The sequence below is a fragment of the Python bivittatus genome, unplaced genomic scaffold (genome assembly GCF_059951505.1).
Source record: "Python bivittatus isolate LINGU-HERP-01145 unplaced genomic scaffold, Pbiv_v1 ctg000480_np1212, whole genome shotgun sequence".
Lineage (NCBI taxonomy): Eukaryota > Metazoa > Chordata > Lepidosauria > Squamata > Pythonidae > Python > Python bivittatus.
Genome location: NW_028277075.1, coordinates 27,874,802 through 27,898,841, shown reverse-complemented (window position 1 = coordinate 27,898,841; position 24,040 = coordinate 27,874,802). Strand labels below are relative to the sequence as shown.

Here is a 24,040-nt window from a genome sequence, read left to right as displayed (position 1 = left end):
TTCTATCCTCTTTATACCACAAAAATCTGTAGGATGCCACAATTATTAACATTCTCTTTTTCTTTTCTTAATCTAGGAGGGAGGAATAGTTTGACAACCCTGAAGCTAAGAAGGGCATTTGGGAATTACAAAAGGGAAAACTTTAAGGCCTGGTAATGAACAAAGAGGTTCACTTAAATGGAAGACTGGAATATAAGGGGAGGACTGGCAGTTTTATTTCTTCAGACAGTTTTCCTTAATTTAAAACAGGTTGTTGCTTGTGTCATTCTTTATTCTAATTGCTGACTATTTTCTGAAAACACCACAATGTTGTAAACATAACAAATACAATTAGATCATAATATCAAACTACAGATACAGATCTGCACAGTTAAAAGATGGATTTAGGTTTTCATTGCTACTAAATTCTTTCTACTCACTCAGTCATACCTAAACCCTGTCTACCCTTTTCCTGTATATTCTCAGCCTTTTCTTTCTATTCTTGTCCCATAATTTCAGCTCTTGAACATGCCATTCCACTGTAGTATACACATCATCACACCCTTGCCCAAAACATTTGGTGTAGACCTAACTGGTACTCCCTCTCTCTCAACAATAGCTATTAAAAGAAAGGGAGAGACCATCTTGCTGGGAGGCTTAAGGGAGACAGTAGACCAAGCGGACAGCCACCCTTTTGGAGCTTCTTAATAGCCCTCTGAATAGTGCTGTTAAAAGAGGAGATACGTGGAAGCACGTTCTTATGGCCATGTATACAAGGAGCAGTCTATCTGAGCACTGGGAATTTGGGATTTCACAAAGAATATATTTAAACATACTCAATGATTCTAAGCTATTCCTTGTGGGATCCTTTATGGATTTACAGATCCTTTTCTCTTTCTTTAAACTTATTCTTTCTCCAAAGAAATGTACCAGAAGGTGAGATTGTTTCGCCTTCTCAGTTCCTAGGCTGAGGCAGAAGTAGATACAAGGAAGTTTCAGAAATGATTCATTTGTTGAAAGTGTAGAATGATGGAAGGATCATTTATGCATAAGATATGGATTGTTGTCTCATTTTAGTTATGATACATAAGGTTGTTTATATGGTTTGAGAAGTAATACACTTTGAGAACGTGAATAGGATTTTGAATTCAATTCCAGATTTTGGAAATTAACCCTACTGGAAGAATTATGGGTTTATCCAGCAAGTGTTGTACCAACAAAACTATTCTTTTACATTAGAAAGATAATGCTACCCCAGTTTTACAATCTTAAATTAATGATATGTGCTCATTCTCTGCTAATGAACTGACTCTTACTGTAACAGAAAGACTAGTAAATATTGTTCCATGTTCTCAAGGTTTAATGCTGTGTTTGAAAACTGAGCTACTAAGTTTTATAATATCTTCTTACTTCTTTTTGTTTTTGTTTGCTTTTGGACTTTTTTTTTCTTTTTGGCTCTCTTTTTCTGTAAATTAAAGCAATGCCAATACTTTCAAAAAGGAAATGATTAATAATGATACAGATCATGGGTTAAAAGTAAAATAAACCATCATGGAGAACTCAGCATAAAAGAGTCAATCATTTTGTTTAAAACAAAGCTTCTCCACAAAACCATTAAGAAATTCAGAAAGTAATATGACATTTTCAAAAATAATAGATAAAATATATAGCTGCATAAAATAAAGCATTCTCTCTGTCCATGCAGAAAACAGTACGTTTTCAGCAAGCAGCACAACCAGATATTAGGCAGATTGCCCTCTCTCAACAGATTGTCCTCCTGATGTGTTGGAATACAATCCCTATCATCCACAGTCATTGGATGATGGGTGATGTATTCCAAAGAAATGGGAAGACATGGGAAGAGAAGGAAGATCTAAATTATTCAAGAATAAATAAATCAGGCAAACATTGTTGCTGTCAGACTCCTGTAGCTTAAAACCTTATGTAACAGACAGTATGGAACACACACTTCTTTGTGTGTATGATAACCTTCAAGTTATTAATGCAAAGGTGGGCAGATGGAAGGATCAGGGAGCTGGAAAAACAGTCCAAAGTCTTTGGGTTCTTGGCCACTAGAGGGTGCAAGTGCTCCATAGGGACTTATTTCTGCCAAATTGCAGTGAAAACTGCCTGATACTGAACGGGCAACATGATCTCCCATGGACTTGATGAAAAACAAATAGCATCCTTATTGCAGAATTAACTGCCAATATTCACAAGCGGGGCTGGAAGATGTTGCATTTAAAATTCCTAATGAAAAACATCCCGAGGCCCTTAGCACCCCTTGGCATTTGAATACTGAGCATGACTGGCCTTAAGCTCCAGACAAGGCAGTGCCCTCTGTGCTGGCTAAGGATGATATGACTGAAGCCCAACACACTGGAGGGCACCGAGTTGGGGACAGACTCAAATAGGATGAAGTGGCTGAATTTGCACATTGTGCTAAGCCATAATGCTGCGTTTCATATTGTTTTGGCTTAGCACTGTGTGCAAAGTCAGCCAACTGTAGCTTGGTTGATAAATCATCATTAAATAAACTAAGGCCTAATGCAGCGTGCAGTCTTCCCCCATGTATAGCAGTCTCAAAGAAAAGCAACCAAAATATTTTTCCTTTCTGTACATAATTTCCCTTCTCCTTTATACCAAGATCATGCTCCGAATGGCATCTTCATTTCTTTGCAAACTTTTTCACACACTGGAAAGGCTATTTTTGCATCCAAACATTTCATAAAGCATTAAAAAACTATTACTTCTCCACTTCCTGTGTTAGTATTATCCACAAGTTAAATATTCCGAGAAACACAGTATTTCAGTTGTGACATAAGAAAGTGCAAATGCAGAAGTGGTCTATTCCCAGTGAACTGTAAGAAGGCCTAGTTTGGCTGCAAAAGGCCATCTGGGAACCATATGTCAACTGTTCAGAGTTTTGCCAATCAAGTGTAATAAATAAATACATTTCACTGGAATCTTATGATATACAGCCAAGCCAGGTCAGAGAAAGTACAGCGTGTTAGGTTTCCCATTATTTGAGAAGACAGCATTGTAGGTTAAATGGTTTATGTGGCTCAGTGTAGTGGGGGGTGCGTGCGTGTGTGTGTGTGTGTGTATTCATGCATACATATGCACACTAAGCCAGTGTTTCTCAATTATCTGGCTGGGGAATTCTGGGAGTTGAAATCCACCCGTCTTCAAGTTGCCACGGTTGAGAAACACTGTACTAAACACGAGGAGTAAGAGTACTGCCTGGTAGTCTGTGAAGTCAGCGTGAAACTAAGATGGCCAATAAGTATTTCTGCATTCCAGAAAATGCAGGTATAATTCACCCATAGAAAACAATTGAACGTTTAAACAAGCTTACTTTAGGCTGAGGTCAGCCCACTCTGTGAATGTGGAATGCACGTGATTCGATCCTCTGTGAACGTGTTCACTCAGGAAGATAGAAATAGAAACAAGTCCTAGGTGCTAAATATTTACATACTGTTTTCAAAAGGGTAGAAATCACTCAAGGGAACAATCAGCACAGCAGAAAATGCAGCTCCTTCACAAATGTTTTGTCCTTTTTTCCCTTCTTTGATAGCCCCTCAACCCCCAGAACAAGTATTAAAACTACTGTGAAGAAAATGAGAACACTTCTCTTCTAGGTTTGTAAACAGAGTTCCTTGGTTCTCTTGAGAAGATGCTAGTCAGTGATTATTTAAGAGGAGAAAATGGAGTAAAACCTATTTTTCACTCATCCAGATCTGCTTGAGGAGTGTCCTCAGAAAGCAGCCATTCCACTGGGGTGGTGCGTATGAAGGGAATGCTCCACAGAAGCCAAATCGGGGGCTTCATATACTGTATATTAAAACAGACGGCAAATACGTGCTAGGTAACCCACACCTCCTATTGTGAAAATCTCTGTCAGTGGCAGGCACCAACAATAAATAGTGAGGAAAGAATAATAAATGCTACAGGTATTGTCATTTAACACCCATATTTTCTCCCCCAGAACACCTGAAATAGCATTCATGGTTTGTAAATGTTTTCCTTATAAGGGTTTGTTGCAGAACTGGATCCCCTTTGTTTCAATTCCTGTGATCCTCCAGCCCAGCAGACCTTGTGCTGTCTGGTTTATGTTATATCACGTGTGTCCCTGAGATAGCTGCATGGATGACTGTTTTCTTCTGACTACCAGTCCCTTTCCTCAGGCTGTTTTTCAGCCATTGTAATAACAGCACAGCTTTGTCCTGGGTGCTGAGGCTCCATTCCTCAACCTGCTGCCCTGAAGTGTATTTAACTACAATTCCCGGAATTCCCAGACAGAATGGCTGCCTGTAAGAAACCCAGTTAAGGCAGGCTATGCTAAATGTGTTCTCTATCTGATACCATGCCGAACTGTCCCCTTGTTCACTTTATTCCTTGTATGCTGCCAAGAAAAGCTTCTAAACAGTTTGTTCCAGAACCCCTCACTTTTTACAAAAGTTTGCCAATCACATTCCACCTTTGTTCTGTGTTGCAGTCTGTGGAGGGATTCCTACAACAATATATTTACAATATGATTTGGTAATGAGTTGCCTGCTGATTTCAACTGTTTGTGAATGGACAATATAGAATTTCTGGATCCCCAAAGTGAGATGCACCACCATTGACTACTGTACTGTTCCCTAACTTGAATGGCTTATTCTCCAGGAGGAGGAGGAGGAGGAGTGGACAGTTAAATTTCAGGCTGTTTTTAGAAGGCTACTGTGGCAACCCCACCTGAACTTGTCACCAATAGTTTTAATGCTGGGTTGAGAGATTGTTAAGAACAGGAAGTGGTAGCATATAGATGCTTTTCAAGTTCTTTCCAGTGAAGAAAGCTGAGGCCAAACAATATCACTGGGTGAGTGGGAAACATTTTTTTCCTGAATGAGGTCCATAGTTAAATGGGGTAGGGAGAAGTCTTTAATATTTTACTGGAGGATAAAGAAAGGATCAACTGATGAAATGAGGTGATAAGACTTTTTGGTAAGTATTGCCGCTGAGATGCACACAAAATAGAAATCTCCCAAGATTTTCCATCATCCAACCACTAGTTCATACATGGATAATCACTTAAGGGTTGCCATGTGTGAGTGATCCATTAAAGATCTGATACCATTTATCAAATTTTCATAATGCCTCTGACTGGGTTTGTATGACACACAATGTGGTTACTGAATAAACCCATTTTTTTAGGTTTACACAAAACTAACCAAATGGGCTGTCTTCATACAATGCTGAGCATTCCCACTCTCCCCAAAACTAATCAAACTTAAAACTAACCAAGTTTTCCCCTTCAGCAGATGCATTGGCTGGATCTTTGACTGACTTGTTGTGTGAATACATCCACTGTTTTATCATGGAGCAAGTTTGTATTTAGCTGCCAGTAAAGGAGTAATAAGGAATCATAAACAATCAGACCAGACTAGACCCTGATTGACTGCCCACAAAGACATTGCAAGATGGACGAAACAGACCAAAGCTTAGTGGATGGACTCATGCTTGGCGTGCCAAAGATCTTGGACCTAACTCCTACTCATCAGAGTAGACAATGCCAGGTCAGAAGGAGAAAGTGCAGGTTGCCATCAGTGGGACAAAAGAAGCAGTTCTTGTGAATGTCCACAAGGTGTCAATATCTCTTTGTGCATGCTCCTGTTAAAACACTTCCTTGGAAGCTGGAAAAAGAGTAATGCATTTATACATACAAGGAAAAACAACAATTATGTAGGATAGTTATCTGTAAAAATCAGCTGTTAGCAGACTGGCATTACATACCTTCAGTACCAGGTTAGGAACAGATCGTCATGGCGAAAATCTTTCCGGGTGGTCACTAAGAGTCGACAACTTGATGGCATTTAATCAATCAATCAGAATCCTCTGGCTATGTTGTTTCTCTGATGAAGAGCTTTTCTTTTAAAATTCCTTTGCTTAGGTAGTATAACATAGGACTGAACCTAATACATAAGTGATCTTATAAATATTAGACTGAGTTTGAGCCAGACTGACTAGTCTGTGCTTGAAAGTGTTCCTTCTCTTCATTGATTGCCTGGGATTTGACAGAAGATCCTTGCTGGAAGGAGAAGGTGGGGAGACTATATTTCAGTTTGTTTTTAGCAAGCACAGCAAAAGTACATTGTCTACAAAATAGCTCCATTTCCTGTTTCTAATTTCATACCGTCTCTCTGCATGATTCAAAAAGTGACGGAGAGTCTCAAATGCGCTACAAATGCATGGAGAGGCTGTAAAGTGTCATTTTTCTTTCAGAATCACTCAGAATGTACAAAATGCCAATGTGTTTGGCAATGTTTACCAGGATTTGATATCAGTTGAATATTGGGTGTAAAAAGTTTGAGCTAAAATTAACCTGAATCTTGTTAGTGCAATTGACTCATGTTTCTGGGCTACATTTTCCTTCATTGTCTCAACACAGGTTTTGGTTGGCTGTCCAAGATCTCAAAAAACAACCATTACAAGATGTAGCTACCAGAGTAGAAGAGATCTGGCAAGAGTTTCTTGCTCCTGGGGCCCAGAGCGCCATCAACCTGGACTCTCACAGCTATGAAATAACAAGCCAAAACGTCAAAGACCCAGGGAGGTACACGTATGAAGATGCACAGGTTCGGACTTGGATGTCATTCCTAATAGTGCACTAGAACAAAAGAGGGAATGCAGCTTTTAGACAGCAAAAGTGCTCCTGGAAAGTGCATAACTTATTAATATGTAAAGTGGAAATGCTTCAGTCTCAGTCAGGAGAAGAAGCAGGAATTGAATAAGGAAATTTATCATTTCAAATTATCATTTTTTTAAAAAAGATGATGATGACTGCTGCTACCACATTTGGTTCCTTACAAAATCTACAACGTTTTTGTAGAATTTATTTCTTACAATGAAAATAAAAGGCTTTTATTAGCTTTCACCCCACTGATAGGCTTCTTCTCTATGCCTCATATTTGAGAGAGATCATCTGCAAGGTAGATGTGCAAAGTCCTAGAGGGCCATCAAGCCCTAGTTTAGTACAAGAGTCTAAATTAAATATCTTTGGCATGTCTGTTTAGCAGTCATTGGCTCCTTTGTTGCACTGACTGTATTGTTAGGAAGTCTTTTCACACATTCACGTAGAAACTACCTTCTTGTAACTTAAATGGATCATTCTGTGTCCTGCACTACAAAACAACAGAGAGCAGGTTTGGACCTTAATTGGAACTACCAGTGTCCTATTTCCTGAATATGAACTTTTACAATGAGAACAGATCTCATGGGTAAAACCTAGCACACCCTGATTCAAATTACGATCTGAGTTCACATGTGCGTGCATGCATGCATGCATGCAGGCACACATAACCACATTCCTGTGAAATAAAGTAGACATCATTAGTTAAAAGAAAGCATAGGTGTGGTAAGGAACGTAAGTGAATACAAGAGAGTAAGCCATGGCAGCATCTTCCAACTAGATATGTAAAAAATGTTCCATTGTTCACGGATGATTTTTCAAGGTGGGCCTCTACTTAAGCCACCACTTCCTTTTGCCCCCCCCCCCCGCTTTCCTGCTGGATGCCCTTGCTAAACCCACCAATCCTTCCTGCTGCATTGGTCAAAGAGAGGAAATCAGCAATTGGAGCAGGCAGGTAGCAATTGGTGCAGGCAGGTGAGCAATTACAGAGACTCTTTGCAATCACTTGCTCAGTCTTGGCTGCCAGGAGAAAAGAAAGGCTGAGTAATCATGAGAATGTGGTGGAGCAATTGCTGCCTCTCTCATTTATCCTTTTTTTCTGGATGGCATGGCAGAGGCTATGAGATTAATTGCACAGAATCACCATTACTGTGGTACCTGGAGGGAGATGTCAGAGGAGTGAGTGGGAGAATGAAAAGGTTACATCATCCATGAGCAACTCAAACAGAACAAGTGAATGGACACAGCTGCTTGCACACTCTCTTGGCAACATCTGTGGCCAGACTCACTGCAGTGCCCAGAGAGAATGGACATGAGAAGAAATATTTGCATCTGCTGCCACTGCATTCTCCCTGGTTCCCTCCTCTTCCAGAAATATTGGAGGAAGATGGATGGGCACTGCTAGAAAAGGTTCCAGGAGGTATCTTCCCTTCTACCTTTGGGTTTTCCTGCAGGGAACTGTTTCATCCCTGCAGTTGACTGTTTTTCCTCAAAAGTGCTAGTGTTATAAATCCTCAGATATGTGTTTAATATCATATGGGGTTAAGGCCACAGTTACTAAGACTAACCTGTGTTTTTCAGAAGCTGAACCAGGGAATTTAACTGAATTGACTTCTCTGATGCATATACTGATGTGATGCAGCGCCACCATTTCTGCTATGTGTGCCAAATGTGTATGAAGGAGGAAGCATGGGATGGACAACCTGATGTCTGATAAATTTTTGAAGGGCAGTCCCTGTTGATCCAACCATCATAGCAAATGGCAAGGTGGTTGGAAGTGCCTTCCAAAACTTGAATGGATGCCAAGTTGTCTAATCCTGCAGGGGATCTACAGCTTGAGGCAGTAGAAGGACCTGCCAGTCCCTCCTATATGCCCCTTCCCAACCTGCTAGCAATACAATCACTCAACCCCCAGCCTGCCAGTTTACAGGTCACCCTATCAACATTACCGAGAGAGCTCCCTCAATAATACCACCAAGGGTAGTGAGCCACAACTGAGAGCTATGTGCCCTCAGTGCCATACAACAGTGGCTCTGGGCAGTGGAGCAGCAGGATTGCCCTCCATTTACTGTCTATCCCAGTCTACTGCTCAAAGTGGCCATTTCATTCCATCTAACAGTAGGGCCCACTTTTTCCCATTGGCAAAGAGGAATGTACTAAGAGTTAAGCAGTATAACTGGGTCAGGACCAAAAAGGAAGCAAAAGAGGAGGAGGACGTTGACAAAAGTAAAGGGCAGCATAACATCTCTGGTAACAGACAAACAGTGGGATGTGGATAAAGGCTTCAGGTTTAAGAATAGTTACAGCACTGTTTTTCAGACTTGGCAACATTGAGATGTATGGACTTCAACTCCCAGAATTCATGCTGGCTGGGGAATTCTGGGAGTTGAAGTCTACACATCTTAAGGTTGTCAAGGTTGAAAAACACTGAGTCACAGCATTCCAGATGCGAACTATTAACCGGTTTACCAGCAGTCACTCCTTTTTAGGGACTTCTGGGAGTCTGGACTCTTGGCAACAGATACTAAATAGCTTCTTCCACTGCTTTCAGTTCAGGTTTGAGAGCTAAGGAGTGTTTGCTGACAACTAGTTCTAACAAAGTCTTGATGGCAAATGATAGCAATTGTACTGGGTGTATTATACGGAAGGCCACTGCCGAATGAGCAAATCTGGGTTTTCTCTCTGAATGGATTGCAGAGGGCCCAGGTGGGTCTTATATATAGGCCATAAAACAAGATTGCTTCAAAATGCAGAAATGCCCCATTCATCACATTGATTTGCACAGTGACTCCAAGATAGCCACAATGCACAGTGGCTTTATGGTATGCGATTTCTCTGCTTCACATCTTGAAGCAGCAGACATCAATGCTTGTAAGCCCCCCACCCTGATAAGCACACATACATCAGGCTCACATGGAGGCTTGTTCTGAAAATAACTCTGCAACCAAAGCATATACACCCACAGTGAGGGTTGGCCCTGGGTTTCAAGGAATACAAAACCACATCTACAGTATTTTACTTTGCGTATGTTTTTTTTTTCTTTTTTTACTTAAAACTCCTCAAAGATGTGACCAAATATATATCATCATGCTGACAGTTTCTGGAAGGTGGCCTGCTATGCTGACAAGTTATTGCTGTAATGTAGAATGCTTGCAATTGTGAACAGCTTGAATAAAGCCACATCCTGTCCTGCCACCTCCTCTCTTGATTGCTAGGGAAAAAAAGGAACGAGAGCTGCAAAAAAAGTTGCCGTATTTCCACTGCACATTTAACTTTGTGATCAAGTACACTCTTTGCACAGAGATATATTGGCAGAGTAAGAGTCTTGGCTAGTGACAAGGTTAGAATTAGGATTCAAATACCAGTGGAGGTATGAAATACTTGGGGGGCCTTTTGTGAACTGTATAAATCATCTCTCAGTCTGCCTATATTTATTCAAGGTCTGCCCTCTGTTTCCTGTATCTTTTTCTCTCCCCCCCCCCCATCACAATTTTTGGTGATGTATTTCTCTTCTTTTGGCAATGTGTAAATGGCCCCTGTCACAACGCCATATGTAAGATTGAAGTATTTCTCATAATGAGTTTTGGCCTTCACTTTATTCCTTGCATCACTGACTCTATATGTGTCTGTGTCTGTGTCTGTGTCTGTGTGCACATTTTGATGAGTATATAGGATATATAACGAGAGTAAGGCTAATTACCAAAGCACTTGCTGAAATGAACAAGTATAGGCGTTTTAAATAAATAAATAATTTTATAAATAGGCTTGCCCTGGACGACAGTTTAAAATCAGCTGCTCGTTCTTTCCGTCTTGCCAGAAGTTTCAGGTCCTTGTTTGGACCTGGAATCACAAAAAGATAACAAAAAAAGTGAAAACTGTCCTGGGGACAGTTAGGCTTGTACCTTCCCATCCATCATATAGGGTTGAATAAGAATGTACCTATCTGTTATCAAAGAGGGAAAGGGAGGAGGAAAACCCATACTTGCACACAAAAGAAAAATGAGAGATGCTTCTGTTGTTGTTTTGCTGAGCTCCACTGACTACCCAATACAGCAGGCAGAGATAATGTTGTCTTATTTTAAATGATTCAGCAGTTCCCAGAACCCTTGTCTAAAATTCCCAACACTCTGGACAGTTGGCTGACTGCCATGCTGTGACCTACCCAGGGTCATCACTGTAGTTTTCTTACACCTTCTTACATCTTACATCTTACACCAACATTGACCTGAAGCAGGGACCTTATCATTATAGATTCAGTGTTATATTAGATCCCCCATTTCTATCTAGGTCTTAGTGAAATTGGTCCTGCAAACATATGTGTTCCTTTTGTTCCAAGAAATTTTACCAAGTGTGTCCTTCATATTTTTCCTAAGATGTGACTTGTGTTATAAGAAATATTCAGAAGGTGTTACATCTTAAGCAAGCTTGAACATCCCAGTTCTTCAGTCATTATGATTTCCTTTCAGACTTTTCTTATTGTTGCATTATCACCTTTGCTTTGCTCTTCAGCAGCACTACTCACAAATGAAACCATGTTGTGATGCCAACCATACAGTCTGAAAAAATAGTAATAGATTCTACAACATACAAAGCATAATTGCTACAAATGTTATTGATCTACTTTCCCGTCCTGGTGTTCTCCGAATGTGGAGGCTCAGCAGATAAATATGAAAACTTCAGCCCCCATCTAAAAATGTTGCCCATCCCTGTATGAGAAATAGATATGGAAGATGACAATCCTGCATATGAACGGCTATAGGATAGTTCTCTGTTTGGAGGCATCAGAGCATTTGAAGGGCTGTCAAGTTCAGCTCTGGTTTAAAGATCAGGACCTTTAAGAAGAGAGTGAAACAGAAGCCTTCAAGTTGCTCACTCAGAGTTAGCAGCATCTGGACAGCAAATCGAGCGGACTTACAGGACACTTGGTCACTGCCTCCCCACAAGGAGAACAAATATTTGGTAACTATTTGTGTAAATTAACACAGGCTGTTTTTATGCAAAACTGTGTTGACCTCATTCCTTTTTTTTAATTATATGGGATTTTTTCATACCAGGCTAGAATCCAGGAGACTGTGAATTCTGGTCCTGCCTTAGACATGAAAGCCAGCTGGGTGACTTTGAGCCAGTCACTCTCTCTCAGCCCAATTCACCTTACAGGGTTTTTGTTGTGGGGAAAACAGGAGGCAGGAGAATTAGGTATGTTTGCTGCCCTGGGTTATTTATAAAAATAATAAAAGTGGGATGAAAAGAAAAAGAAAACCAAAGTTAAGAAACATATAGATTATTTCCAACCTTCTTTTCAACCGATCATTACATTCTTATTGTCCCTCCTCCCTCTTAAGTATTTGACAAATCCCTTCACCCCTTCATTTAGTCTTCATCTTTCTTAGTCTTCAAATCCATAAATCATCAATTTATTTTGTTCTTCTTTCAGCAAAAAGTCCATATAAGGCTTCCAGTCTTTCAAAAAAGTTTTTGCTGTTTGTTCTCTGACTAAACAGGTCAGTTTCACCTTTCCTGCAAATTCTGACATTTTCATAATCCATTCCCACTATGGGAATTTCATTATTCTCCCATCACTGAGCATACAATAATATTGTTGCAGTTACCATATACAGTATCAATTTACCATGAATCTTTTCTAATTCATTAGCCATAAGTCCCAATAAGAAGAGTTCTGGTTTCTTAGCAGTATTAATCCTTAAAATCTTTTGCATCATTATCTGAATTTGTGCCCTGAATTTCTTAGCTTTCTCACAAGTCCACCATGCATGATAAAAAGTCCCCTCACACTTTTCACATTTCCAATACTGGTTTGAAGTACCTTCATACATTTTGGATAATTTCCCTGGTGTCATATACCAATGGTACATCGTTTTACAGACATTTTCTCTTAAATTATGACACAGTGTGAATTTAATACCAGTTACCCACATTCTCTCCCAAGTATCCATCTCTATGTTATATACAAAATTAGCAGCCCATTTTGTCATGCAATCTTGAACCTGTTTTTCTGTTTCAAATCTTAACAAAAGTTTTTGCTATCACATGTTCATCATTTGTACATAATTCCATTTCAAATTATTTTATATTTTTCAATTCCAATTTTCTTTTTATCCACATTAAACCTTTCTTTTAATTGTGCATATGCAAACCATTGAAAACTATGCCCTTCTGCAGTCAACTGTTCTCTTGACTTCATCTTAATTTCTCCTTCATCCTGTATTTATAAATCTTCATATGTTACCCATTTCTGTCTGCTGTTTCTCTTCTATAAAATGCTTCCTGTGCTGAGGTCAATAAAAGTATCTTTGGGCACAGCCTGGGTTTGTACTTATTCCATATTCTCAGTATGGCACTCCTCACATAGTAATTTTTAAAATCCACATTAACTTTAACTTTGGCATACCATAAAAACCCATGCCAGGGCGTTGCCCTCATTTCTGGTGTTGCCTTTCCTAGGCTGGTGAGATGTAAGTAACGTTCTACATAGGGTCTTTATGCACAGAAGGAAATTCAGCCCTTTTTTCCCCCATCCCATGAGCTCCAGGTCAGAAAAAAAGATGCAGGAGAGAGACCAGCTAGAAGTAGGTTACAATTTTCATTGGAAACACATGTAACCTCGGTAGTGATTGATTTACCAGAAGGCTTGGGTAGGTCAGACCCTTCCACAGCTTTGGGAGCTGAGCTTCTTTACTTCCATTCAGGACTTTGTGATATCCAAGAGAAGAGAATATCTGTAGCTCAGGGTTGAACTGTGGAGTCCTTGGTGCTCTCTGAGCTTGGTTGTTTGCTTGCAAGCTTGCAAACAAACAGACAAGCTCAGAGAGCACCAAGGACTCCACTCTGTGATATGCCTGTTGTAATGCAAAGAAGACGGAAAGGAAAATCTCTTTTGTTTCACTCATATTCATATTCGAAGCTTAATGGCCTGTGGAAAAGAGCAAAAAGGCTGGGACAGGAAAAAAGGGAAGGAATATATATTTTTAAAAAATCTGGCAGCATTTGGTAGCTGAATTTTAAATATTGTATTTTTAGTTTTAAGCATATTTTAATTGGAGTAAAATACACATTTTAATGTAGATTCAATCCATTATTTCCTGCATGAGTTTGTATTTGCATGTCGGCGTCCTTTTAAAAGGGGTGGAGAAAATATATAAATAAGCCATAGAAGTTGAGTGGGAAAATGCCAGGTGCTGGGAGGAAACCATGAAGGGAAGACCAGTTGCATTAAGCTCCGCTGAATTTTTCTGGAGGGATCTGCCTTGCCAGTACTGGCTGTGGTCTGGATGGGCCCTTGGTCTGATACAGTGAGAAATGCTCATGTGTGACAATTTTGAGGAGGGGCGGGGTATCTTCAAATACAGGCGATCTTCGTTGTTTATAGGTTCTCTATTTCCAAATTTGCCTACTCACTAAAATTTATTTGTAACCCCCAAATCAATATTTGCTGTGCTTTCACAGTTATTTGTGGACATGCACATGTCTGTGTACACTCAGTGATTTTGCTGGTGAAAATGGCCGTCAAAAGTAAGATTTTTTTATAAAACTTTAAATGCTTAATCTATGTTTAATTTGTTTAGGATTTTATTTGTCAGAAATATATACATTAAATAAGGTGTCATTAAACAGAAACACACATAAAAAAAGGTTATGTATTGATTGGTTGAGAAAAATGCTGTGACCAGAGGCTCGTAGGAACCTAAGCCCTAGGAGCAATGGCTCAGTATTCGCTAATTCAGTGTTCACTGCGATTTTATAGAACAAAACTACTGCGAACAATGAGAATGTACTTAATAAACATGGGGAGAGAGGTTAATTCTAATTCTAAGGTAGACATTGTATCTTACAGACTGCTCTGACTTTGGAGGCAACTCACCCGTAAAGCCTAAAGATGAGAGGAAAGAAAGTTGTGTCCCTCCTACTCTATTTAGCCATTAAAAAAGAAATCATTTCCTTTAAGCCCTTTCTGATATCTGATCTTCCTAATATCAGAAAAGGCTAACCTCAGTTCCATCATCCAATTTCTCCTTATAAGATCAGTGCCCTTTTTCCAACTGGGGAATGGGGAAGACTGGTATATCTAAGGGTCCCTAAGATCACCCAGTCAGGTTCCTAAGACCATAATCTTAGGTGGTTTAAAGGAGACACAAGAATTTACTGATTATTCATGAATATATTAAACTGTGGGAAGATTCTAGAATATTTTCCCAGGACTGCAGTGGTAAAAACAGCCTAAGCTGTGGCTACCAAGAAAAATAGCAGTTATTTTGTCTTGCCTGCTAGATCTGCCAAGACTAAGCCACTGAGCTTTCCAGAATTATTTCATAGAGAAAAAGGCCTTTCCACCAAATATTGGAAACTATAATCCAAGGGAAGGATACAAAGAATAAGTTGAATGAATAAAGAAAAATCATTATTAAAGATTGTAAAAATATCCCCCCCCCCCAAGTGCCAAGTTTTGAATGAGGAATGGGCAATGGTTGGTGGCCAAATGCTGCATTTAACGTGGGGCAGGAGGCTGAGGGCTGTCAAGTGGGTGGAGATGGGGGAGTTTGGGTTGTTGCTGTTTTTAACTGTGATATTTTTAGGGCTTACTCTGCAGTTTTCTGTTTCTCACTTCAAAATAGTGCGAAATTGTATCGTTAGTTTTCAACAACCATAGTTCTGTGGACCTCCAAAAGAAATTAGGGTGTAGAATGTCCTGGAACAGCACTATTTTAAATAATTTCTCAGATCTGATAAAATGATAGTCTATTACATACTGACCCAGCGTTAAGACTTTTTTAGTGAACAGTGGAAACAAAATAATTAAACTGATGTTCACCAGTTTCACTGGGAACCCTTTACCAAAGCACTTGCCTATGTCTCCCCATCTGTTTCTCCCCCCATTGCCAAACGCTAATTGCATCTTCTTCTTGTGGGCTGCAAACTCCACATATTTTAGCGTATCACATAGCAGCAGCAGGTATTTTTGTCATCTCCACAGGCCAATATAGTAAATTATCACAAGATAACATATTCCTAGCTACAGCCTGGATTCATAATATTTATTTATTTATTTATCTAACTTTTCAAATGTATATATGCTGCCCATGTCACTATACAAGTGACTCTAGGCAGTACTACAAGTAAAAAACTACAAAACCTTAGAAAAAAATATACAGGTTAAAACCTACAAAAGATAAAGTTAAAACTAAAAAGTTAAAACTACAGTGCAACTAAAAAGGTGGAGAGAGCATCCTCAGGCTACCAACCACCCCAGTGCTGCGAACCCCTGTTGGGCCCCCATGCCAGTTGGCAGAGCCAGGTCATAACGCCCTTTTGGAAGGCCAACAGAGTGGGGGCCAATCTCACCTCAGGGGGCAAGATGTTCCAGAGTGCTGGAGCCATGGCAGAAACGGCTCTCCTCCTGGACTCCGCCAGTTGAAACTCTCTAGGTGACGGGGTCCGTAACATACCTTCCCTACCGGACTGAGTGGGACAGGTCGACGTAATGGAGCCGAGACAGTTTCTCAGGTAACCTGGGCCCATGCCATGAAGGGCTTTAAAGGTGATCACCAACATCTTGAATCAGACCTGGAAGCAAACCAGCACCCAATGCAGCTTGCACAGCAGAAGTGCTACATGTGCAGTTATAAGGGCTCCCATAACTGTCCACACCGCTGCATTCTGCACCAGCTGCAGCCTCCAAATACTTTTCAAGGGTAGCCCCATATACAGCATGTTGCAATAATCCACACGGGAGGTGACCAGGGCATAAGTGATTGAGAGAAGGGCCTCCCAATCCAGGAAAGGGCACAACTGGCACACAACGCGGAGTTGAGCAAAGGCCTCTTAGCCACGGCTACCACCTGGTCCTCGGGCAGGAGTCGTGAGTCCAGGAGGATCCCAGATTGCACACCAGATCTGTCTGGGGCAGTGCAACCCCATCCAGAACCAAAGATGGTAAGACCCCAGATACGGAAGGGTATACAGAGGACTACACTGTTACTGAAGCCATCATTCAAACTGGAGCTGTTGTGGACAGCAGATCTGTCAGGTACAGCAACAGGAGCAATGCTGAGCCAGGGACAGCTGGAAGTCACTCAGTAGGTTGCAAAGAGAGTGTAGCTTTCATTCTAAAATTGTATTCACTGCCATATTTGTGCCAACCTTTTGTCTGAAAAAGTGTCCCTGAAACTTTGCACTCTGAAACTGACTCCAAGTCATCTGCTGATTTCCTTCTGGACCATTTTCTTCATTAACATGCCAAGTTTAATAAAGTGGCAAACAATAGAATAGATCCATTTTAAAATCCATTTAAGTGAGTTGCTATTTACCAGTTCCCATATGTACACCTAATTAATATATAGGTCTGTGCATGTAGCTATTCATCATGTGGGTCTACTTGTATGAGCAAAGTAATGAACAAGGAGAGACATGTCAGACAATTTGTCGAAACAACAAACCTGGGACCAGAATGGAACATTGATTAGAGTATTTGACTGGAACTAGGAAGACCAGGGTTTACATTTCCATAGAGCTCCCAGGACAAGTGGCTGGCCACTATCTCTTAGTCGAACCTATCCCTTATGGTTATTTAAGGATTACCCCATATATTGCTTCTTGGACAGAAGGTTGGATATAAAATCAATAAATCCTGAATGCCTGGCAGCATCTTATAAGGGCCCAGATCTGATGCCCGTCCTGGCTCTTCTTTAACAACTGCATCTAGCCACCCTTTCAATTTCTCATAATGCATCTAAGTTCATGTCAGTTTGGGGCAGTAAGAAAAATAAAAAGGTTGGGAGAGTCATCATCCAGCATGGTTAGATCAGTGGTACCACAGCAAAGAAAACCCAGCAGAGTCTACTGTCAGATAAAAAAGGCTATCCAAGATCATTTGTCTTTGAGCCCATTCAAAGCTAGAATAAGACCTGACATAATAGTGTGCATAGAGCAATCTAGTGCTTTGAATTATAATATCATCACAACCTCCTGGCCATGCTATTTGGAACTGATGGAAATTGTGATCCATAAATCTAGATTAGGGTACCAGATGGCCTGACCCTGCAATATTATAGGAGACAGGTCAAATAGTTGTGCAAATTATATTAAGGAGACTCTTATGCCTATGTTTTAGGTATTGTTCTAGGACTATGTATAGTAGCATGGTAGACCAATGCTAATTTAATCTCAAATACTACATGGTCATGATGGTATCTCATCAACTCCATCCAATCATGACTTACTCAGTCTTTCCCTTCCTCTCAACCCATTCACTTTTCATTCAAACTGCTTTGCAATTCAATTCTCATTAATTCTGTCTATATGACCAAATCATCTCAACATACTTTTTTTATACTGGACATAAACTTGTGTATTCAGACCATAATCATTCAGTATCCATTTCAGTTACAGTCTTTGTAAATGCTCCGTTCCCACTTCATTCAATCTCATTTCCAGATAACAAAAAATGGGCAAAACTGCTTTCTTATGCACAGGTATTTTCACTTCTTTCAGCAAATATTCATTCATTGCAACAGACTATACTGCCCTCCACCTTTCTATCAGCATTTACACGTCTAAACATTTCTTGCTCCATTTCTCCCTCTTTAGTAAACATAGTACACAAATTCACCAATTTGCTTTAAGTTTTTTGCCATTTAGCTATAACTTGCAAACATTCATTTCATTTTCTCTGTCAAAACCAACTCCTTGCATCTTGTTACATAACTAAGTTCTGTATTCCTTGTTGCATCATACACTCTATTTAACATTTGCTGCAAATTATTTGGGTTCAGAGCATCATCTGCATACAAAAGTACAGCCCCACTCATATCCACAACTGACACAACTCTAGCTTCATCACAAGGATCCCTTATACATTTATCCCTAAATACATTAAACCTTCTCTACTTCCTGCTCAGTGTTTAACCATTCACTAAACATTCCATTCATTCATATTCATGCTTTACTTCATCATATATCTCTCTTACTATATTCAGCAACCAACTTTCAGCTCCTTATTCACAGACATTTCCATAGTTCAAACCTATTCATTATCATTCACTACTCACTATCTCTTCCGCAGTTCTGGAGAGGGTCAAACCAATCAACAAGGCATCTGAAGTGTATGATCCAAGTCCCACCCTTTTGTACAGTATGTGCCTCAAAATCACATGCGTCTACCAAGGGAGGGGCTTTGAGCAGTTGTGGCTGCCATCTTGATTTTTTGGACCACAACCCTGATGGATGCTCTTCTTCTCAGGCAAACTTAACAAACTAAGTTTTCTGTAGGTTTTTTTGTTCACTCTTTTTACCTTTCCCTTGTGCAGAAGAACGATAACAGATTCTTCTAAGGCACAGCGGCAGTCTTCACACACATGTTAAACATGTTGCACAGCCACTCCGCTACATCCATGTGTTAACATTTCTCCAGTTACATCATCTACATTTCCCAACATTCTCATAGCATTCATGACTTCCTTTTCATCATTTGTTTTCTAGAACACTTATGTTTATAGTATTCAACATATAACTATCATTCCCATACAATCCTTTAAAATAATTGTTTCAGCACTCCCTCACTTCAGTTTCATCCCGAATAATTTCATCACTTTTAATTCTGCTAGAGGCTCCTTGCTCAGCCTCTTCACGCACTTCCCAAACAAATTTCCCCTCCATTAAAATCACTCTGCATGTTCTTCATCTCTTTTAATCTTAGCAGTCTTGTTCTCTCAGCCACATTATCCTGTTTCATACTTCCTATTATAGTGTAACTTCACACACTCCTGTAGTGCTCTGCAACATAGTTCTGTTCATTGTCCCAAGCAGCTTCCATCCTTTTTCTTCTAATTAACTTTTACTCCCAGACAAATGTATATGAGATTGCATCTCCAATCTAATAATAATGACTCACATTGTTGTGAGTGCAATTAGAAATCCAACTGTACTCCATCATAGGGTACATTCACAATAGTTGTTGGCTGTTTTTTTCTTAATAGCTACAGTTTGAGCCAAACTATGGTTATTTGATTATTTATTGTATTGCACAAATCCCCAAAATAGGCTAATTCAGTAACCAGGATAAGTTTCTTGTGTGGATGCAGCCAGGAGAGAGCAAAGAGTTAGAGTCCTACTATTAGGATATGATCCTAATCTATATTAGAGATCCTGAACTAAAAACGAACTTTACTGAAGGGCAGCATTATGCAAAAAAGGTTAACCTTTTATTTAGCCCTTTGGATTGAAAGATGGAGGAAACTTATTTCAAGTACATCAATAATCATTCCTTCCATCCTGGAACAAAGCCATGCTAAGGTTTCTTCTCACCTGGCTAATAATCCTTTGTGGAACATCTGTCACCATATTTTAGAAATTTGGGGGGAACCTTTCACTTTGATATTTCATTTTTTTTTTTTGTAGGTACCCAGAGAATGTTGAACAGTGTCCAATAACAAATTTCACCCTGTCATTTCTTCTCTTCCCACAGGAACATATTTACAAGCTGATGAAGAGTGACAGCTATGCACGTTTCCTCCGTTCTAATGCTTACCAAGACTTGTTGCTGGCAAAGAAGAAGGTATCTATCGGGAAGGACATGCTTGCTTCTCCAAGCCCTTCTTGACTCCTGCCTCCTGCTGCTTGCTGCTGTGTGAACATGAACAGTCTGTTCTTGGTGAGGGGCCAAGACATGTTCCCTTTCCTTCTTCCAAGGATTGAGAACATGTCTTTCCCTCTTCCTGAAGCTCCATGTTTGGCATCCGGATAAACCGCTTCAGTGTTCAATGGAACTGGCCGTCCTCTGAATAGGTAACATGAAGTTGAAGCAGCTCTACGCTGAGTCAGATCATTTCTCATGAAGCCTTGTGAAAGTCTGCTCTTCCTAGCAGCAGATGCCCACAGGTTTTCCCAGCCCTGCTACCCAGGATCCTTTAACTGAAGGTGCCCAGGGTTGACCTGGCTGCCCTCTATCACTGAACAATGGCTCTTCTACCATCTTTCAACATGAAGTAGCAAAATGTGATTCTGGCAATTTGCAGGGCATAAATATCATCCAGTTGAATAACATTTAATCTTGTCATAGCAACAGTTGGGAAGCAAGGCAACATCCCTTTCTGTTTAATCTCATGGTGGTTCTTGTGATGCCTTACCTGAAGCTTTCCTCTTGATTTTCCATCAGCTTTTGATTTTCTATGAATGCCATTCCCTTCTACCAGCACTTTTTGTATATAGATTTTTATTATTTAATTTTAAACAAATACTAAATGCAACTCAGACTGATTATTCTTCTATCCAGCCACAGCTTTTTATTTGTTTTCTCCTTTTCATGTCAGCATGCTGTGTGGTGCTCATTATCGTTTTCTGTCCTTACTATCCAAAACAACAGAGGGCTTCTTGTATGGACTAGAATCCTAAATCAGGCATTTTACTTGGAGCAAATGGGGCAGAGAGCTGATCCACTTGGATTTTTATCTGTGGCTAAGTTTAAATAATATATACCACCTGAGAAGATTTCCCACTTCTTATATTCAATTTTGTATATAAGCTTGTACAGATTGAGTCCTCTGCTTCTTCTGTTGTTTGGCTCTCTGCTCTCCTCTGCTAGTTGCAGCTTTCCTATGCTCCCATAATAACATCAGCCTAATCAAATCTCTGTTGCAATTCCAATGGGATCTGAATTCTTAGAACCTATTTTCAACAAGCTACTGGTTCCTTGTATGCACGGGAACTCTGAAGCACAGTTGGCGATCGTGAGCAAAGCTTTGATGCTGACTGGATGGGGCACTCTCTCATGAGCAGTAGAGATGTGTGCATAGAGCTCTTTTTGGCAGTGAAGCAGAGATGTACGTATGGGGCTATTTTTGGTACAAGCTCTTGCTAGAAGTTTACCATCTGCATGTTTCTGTGGACTCACAAAGAAAGAACTGCTAGGTTGGATATAATGTGTGGAATACTTCAGTGACATTCACTGAATCCTTCAGCACTTCTTTTGTATCAAGAGTTTGCAAGTATTTTTCAGAGCTGTATTTTACATGCTGATTGCTCTTGTGAGAGCCATATTGAGTCTCTGAACTGAAGAGACATTCTCTCATCCCAGACATTGACTTCAGAGGGCTTTCTGTGGCAGATATGGTATTAAGTCGGGATGGAATGGGAAACAGCAATGCAATGGCCATTAGACCACTTCTACTGAATCTAGTTTGGTGGTTTTCCGTTAAGCTGATTTTAAGCTATTGTGTAGGCCTGCATAGCTGGTGGGCTGTACTCTACCTGATGGCTGTTGTTGGGTTGGAACTGCTTCAGTGGGGGTCCAGAATGCCAGATGATCGGTCATAAGCCCCACTTTGCTTTCTCTGTTATGGTCACATGACAAAAATATCAGATTTCATTCTAAGTATTTAACATAGTACTGGCTTGGATGTCAAAGCAGTAGCACAAAATCCTGACTCTATACAATAAATATCTATAGATAATTAAGTACCTGTAGCATAGTTGTCTTATAGCGGTGATAGATTCATCAGCTACTGCTACTGTCTTTTTTTTAAAGATGGGATTATACACTCCACTTTTTATAGAGGGGCATACTTTAAATGTTTAAAGAAGTCTCCATGGTAAGAGCAAGTTAGCAATGGAGCTCTTCTCCAGAGAAGAGGTGGCTCCCCTCTGGTGGAGGTGTTCAAGCCAAGACTGGAGCACCATCTGTTCGGATGCCTTAACCTCCTGCATGGGGTAGAGGGTTGGACTTCATGGCCTAAATGGGTCCTTCCAACACTAGGATTCTATGACTCTAAAAAGGAGAAGGAGAAGGAATTGGGGAATGCTGTATTGCATGGGTTTAGCTTTCCCGGTGTTCTTTCTTTTTTATTTTATTCCCCAAATGGAAAAAGGTGTATATGAGCATTACTATTGCAAGAGAACATAAGATGTATTCAGGCTCTTAAAAATGTTCAAGAGACTCAGCTCAGAGAAGAAAAGAAACCACTTTGGAGGAGGTTCTGAGGATATGCCAGAGCTGTCTGTGGAAACCCCATCCCTGAACCCTGGCTGGCAGGAAAAATTTTGGGGAGGGCATAAATTTAATTAGGCTTTCTTACAACCTAACTACTGTTCTGAAAGCTGATTGGGGAAAAAGGTGATCTGCAAGTATTTCTCTTTCTTGACATAAGAGTCAAATAGGCGGCATCAGAGTTTGCCTCATTTATCAGAACTTGGAAGTGAAGAATGTAGCAGCCCTTGATGAAACAGACTTCACATGCAACAGGCCTGATGTGATGCAAATTAGGTCATTTGCACCATTTTCATAATGACCATCATGCAAATGGCATAAATTGATGCAGATTATGTCATTTGCATCGTGTGTGATAACATCATTACACAAATGATGTAAACCACGGTAATGACATACTTTTATATGTAATGAACATTTATGAATATTGGGTCAACCTCTCCTCCAAGTTAGCCAATTGAAACAAAGTTTCATTATATTTCAAACTACATCACTTTAATATTATTTCTTCCTCCTAGTGTAGCATTCACTCATCATAACACTTTTTTTTCCTATCTGTGCATAGCTTGTGATAGTTATTCCCAAGTTTGTTCCAATGAATTGCATGTTTATTTCATGGTGAGGTTTTATTGCTACTGCAAGCTCAATTTTAGCCGTAGGTAGTTTTAAATCCATGTATCCATTTCCTTGGAAGAATGTCCATATATGAGGTAATGACTCTTTGGCAATAGATGCTTTTGAAGGACTCAGTACTGGTGGATTAGAGCAAGAGGGAACAGATAGCAAGGGAATGAAAGGAAGAACAAAGAGCTGAATAAGTAAACATATGGATCCACACATTCTCATCCAGTTCCCTGCAGCAAACTGGAGTGAGTAATTTCTTAATTATTTTAACTCTGTATAGCCATGCCCAATGGTTGGTTGCAACAGTGAGTTGGCTTGCTGTCTTGTAGTTGTTCTTCCCTCCCTTATGTCTTTGGGAGAAGAGTATGTTTGAAAACTACATAAGCCAATCCCTGTCTATTTATATGTATGGATTCCATATTTACAGTAATTAAAGATACTGCATCCAGGCTTCAGTGGATAGAATTGTTCTGTTTATAAGCTTTAGGAACTATGTTTAGTGTGTTTAGGGCTGTAACCTCAATACAACTATAGTGGATTTTCAAGATTCACAAAGTGTGATGTTCCTTCAGTTGGTCCGTCATCCTTAGTAAGCCAATTCCAATAGTGTGAAATGGCCTAGGGCAGAGAGAGTTAGAGTGAAAGAAATAGTTGGAGATTTCCCTAATTTGACAACCTCCTGATATGTTGCATTTCCTAGAATTTCCAGCCAGTGCTGCCAAGTTGGGGAAGACTAAAATAGCATACGAACATATGAACATGGTGTGGTTTCA

At 40.0% G+C, this 24,040-nt stretch overlaps 1 protein-coding gene across 9 annotated transcripts in view; it reads left to right on the top strand.

Moving 5' to 3' along the window:
• Positions 1-24,040, top strand: part of RGS6 (regulator of G protein signaling 6) — a 250,205-nt gene that overhangs the window by 205,515 nt on the left and 20,650 nt on the right. For all 9 annotated transcript variants that reach the window (XR_015797013.1, XR_003084542.2, XM_088145566.1 and 6 more), the window contains 2 exons: positions 6,410-6,596; positions 20,127-20,216. Coding sequence is in view for 7 of the 9 variants with exons in the window: in XM_088145566.1 (XP_088001692.1) it covers positions 6,410-6,596; positions 20,127-20,216 (277 nt within the window). In the remaining 2 variants the exon portion in view is untranslated. The remainder of the gene's footprint in view (positions 1-6,409; positions 6,597-20,126; positions 20,217-24,040) is intronic.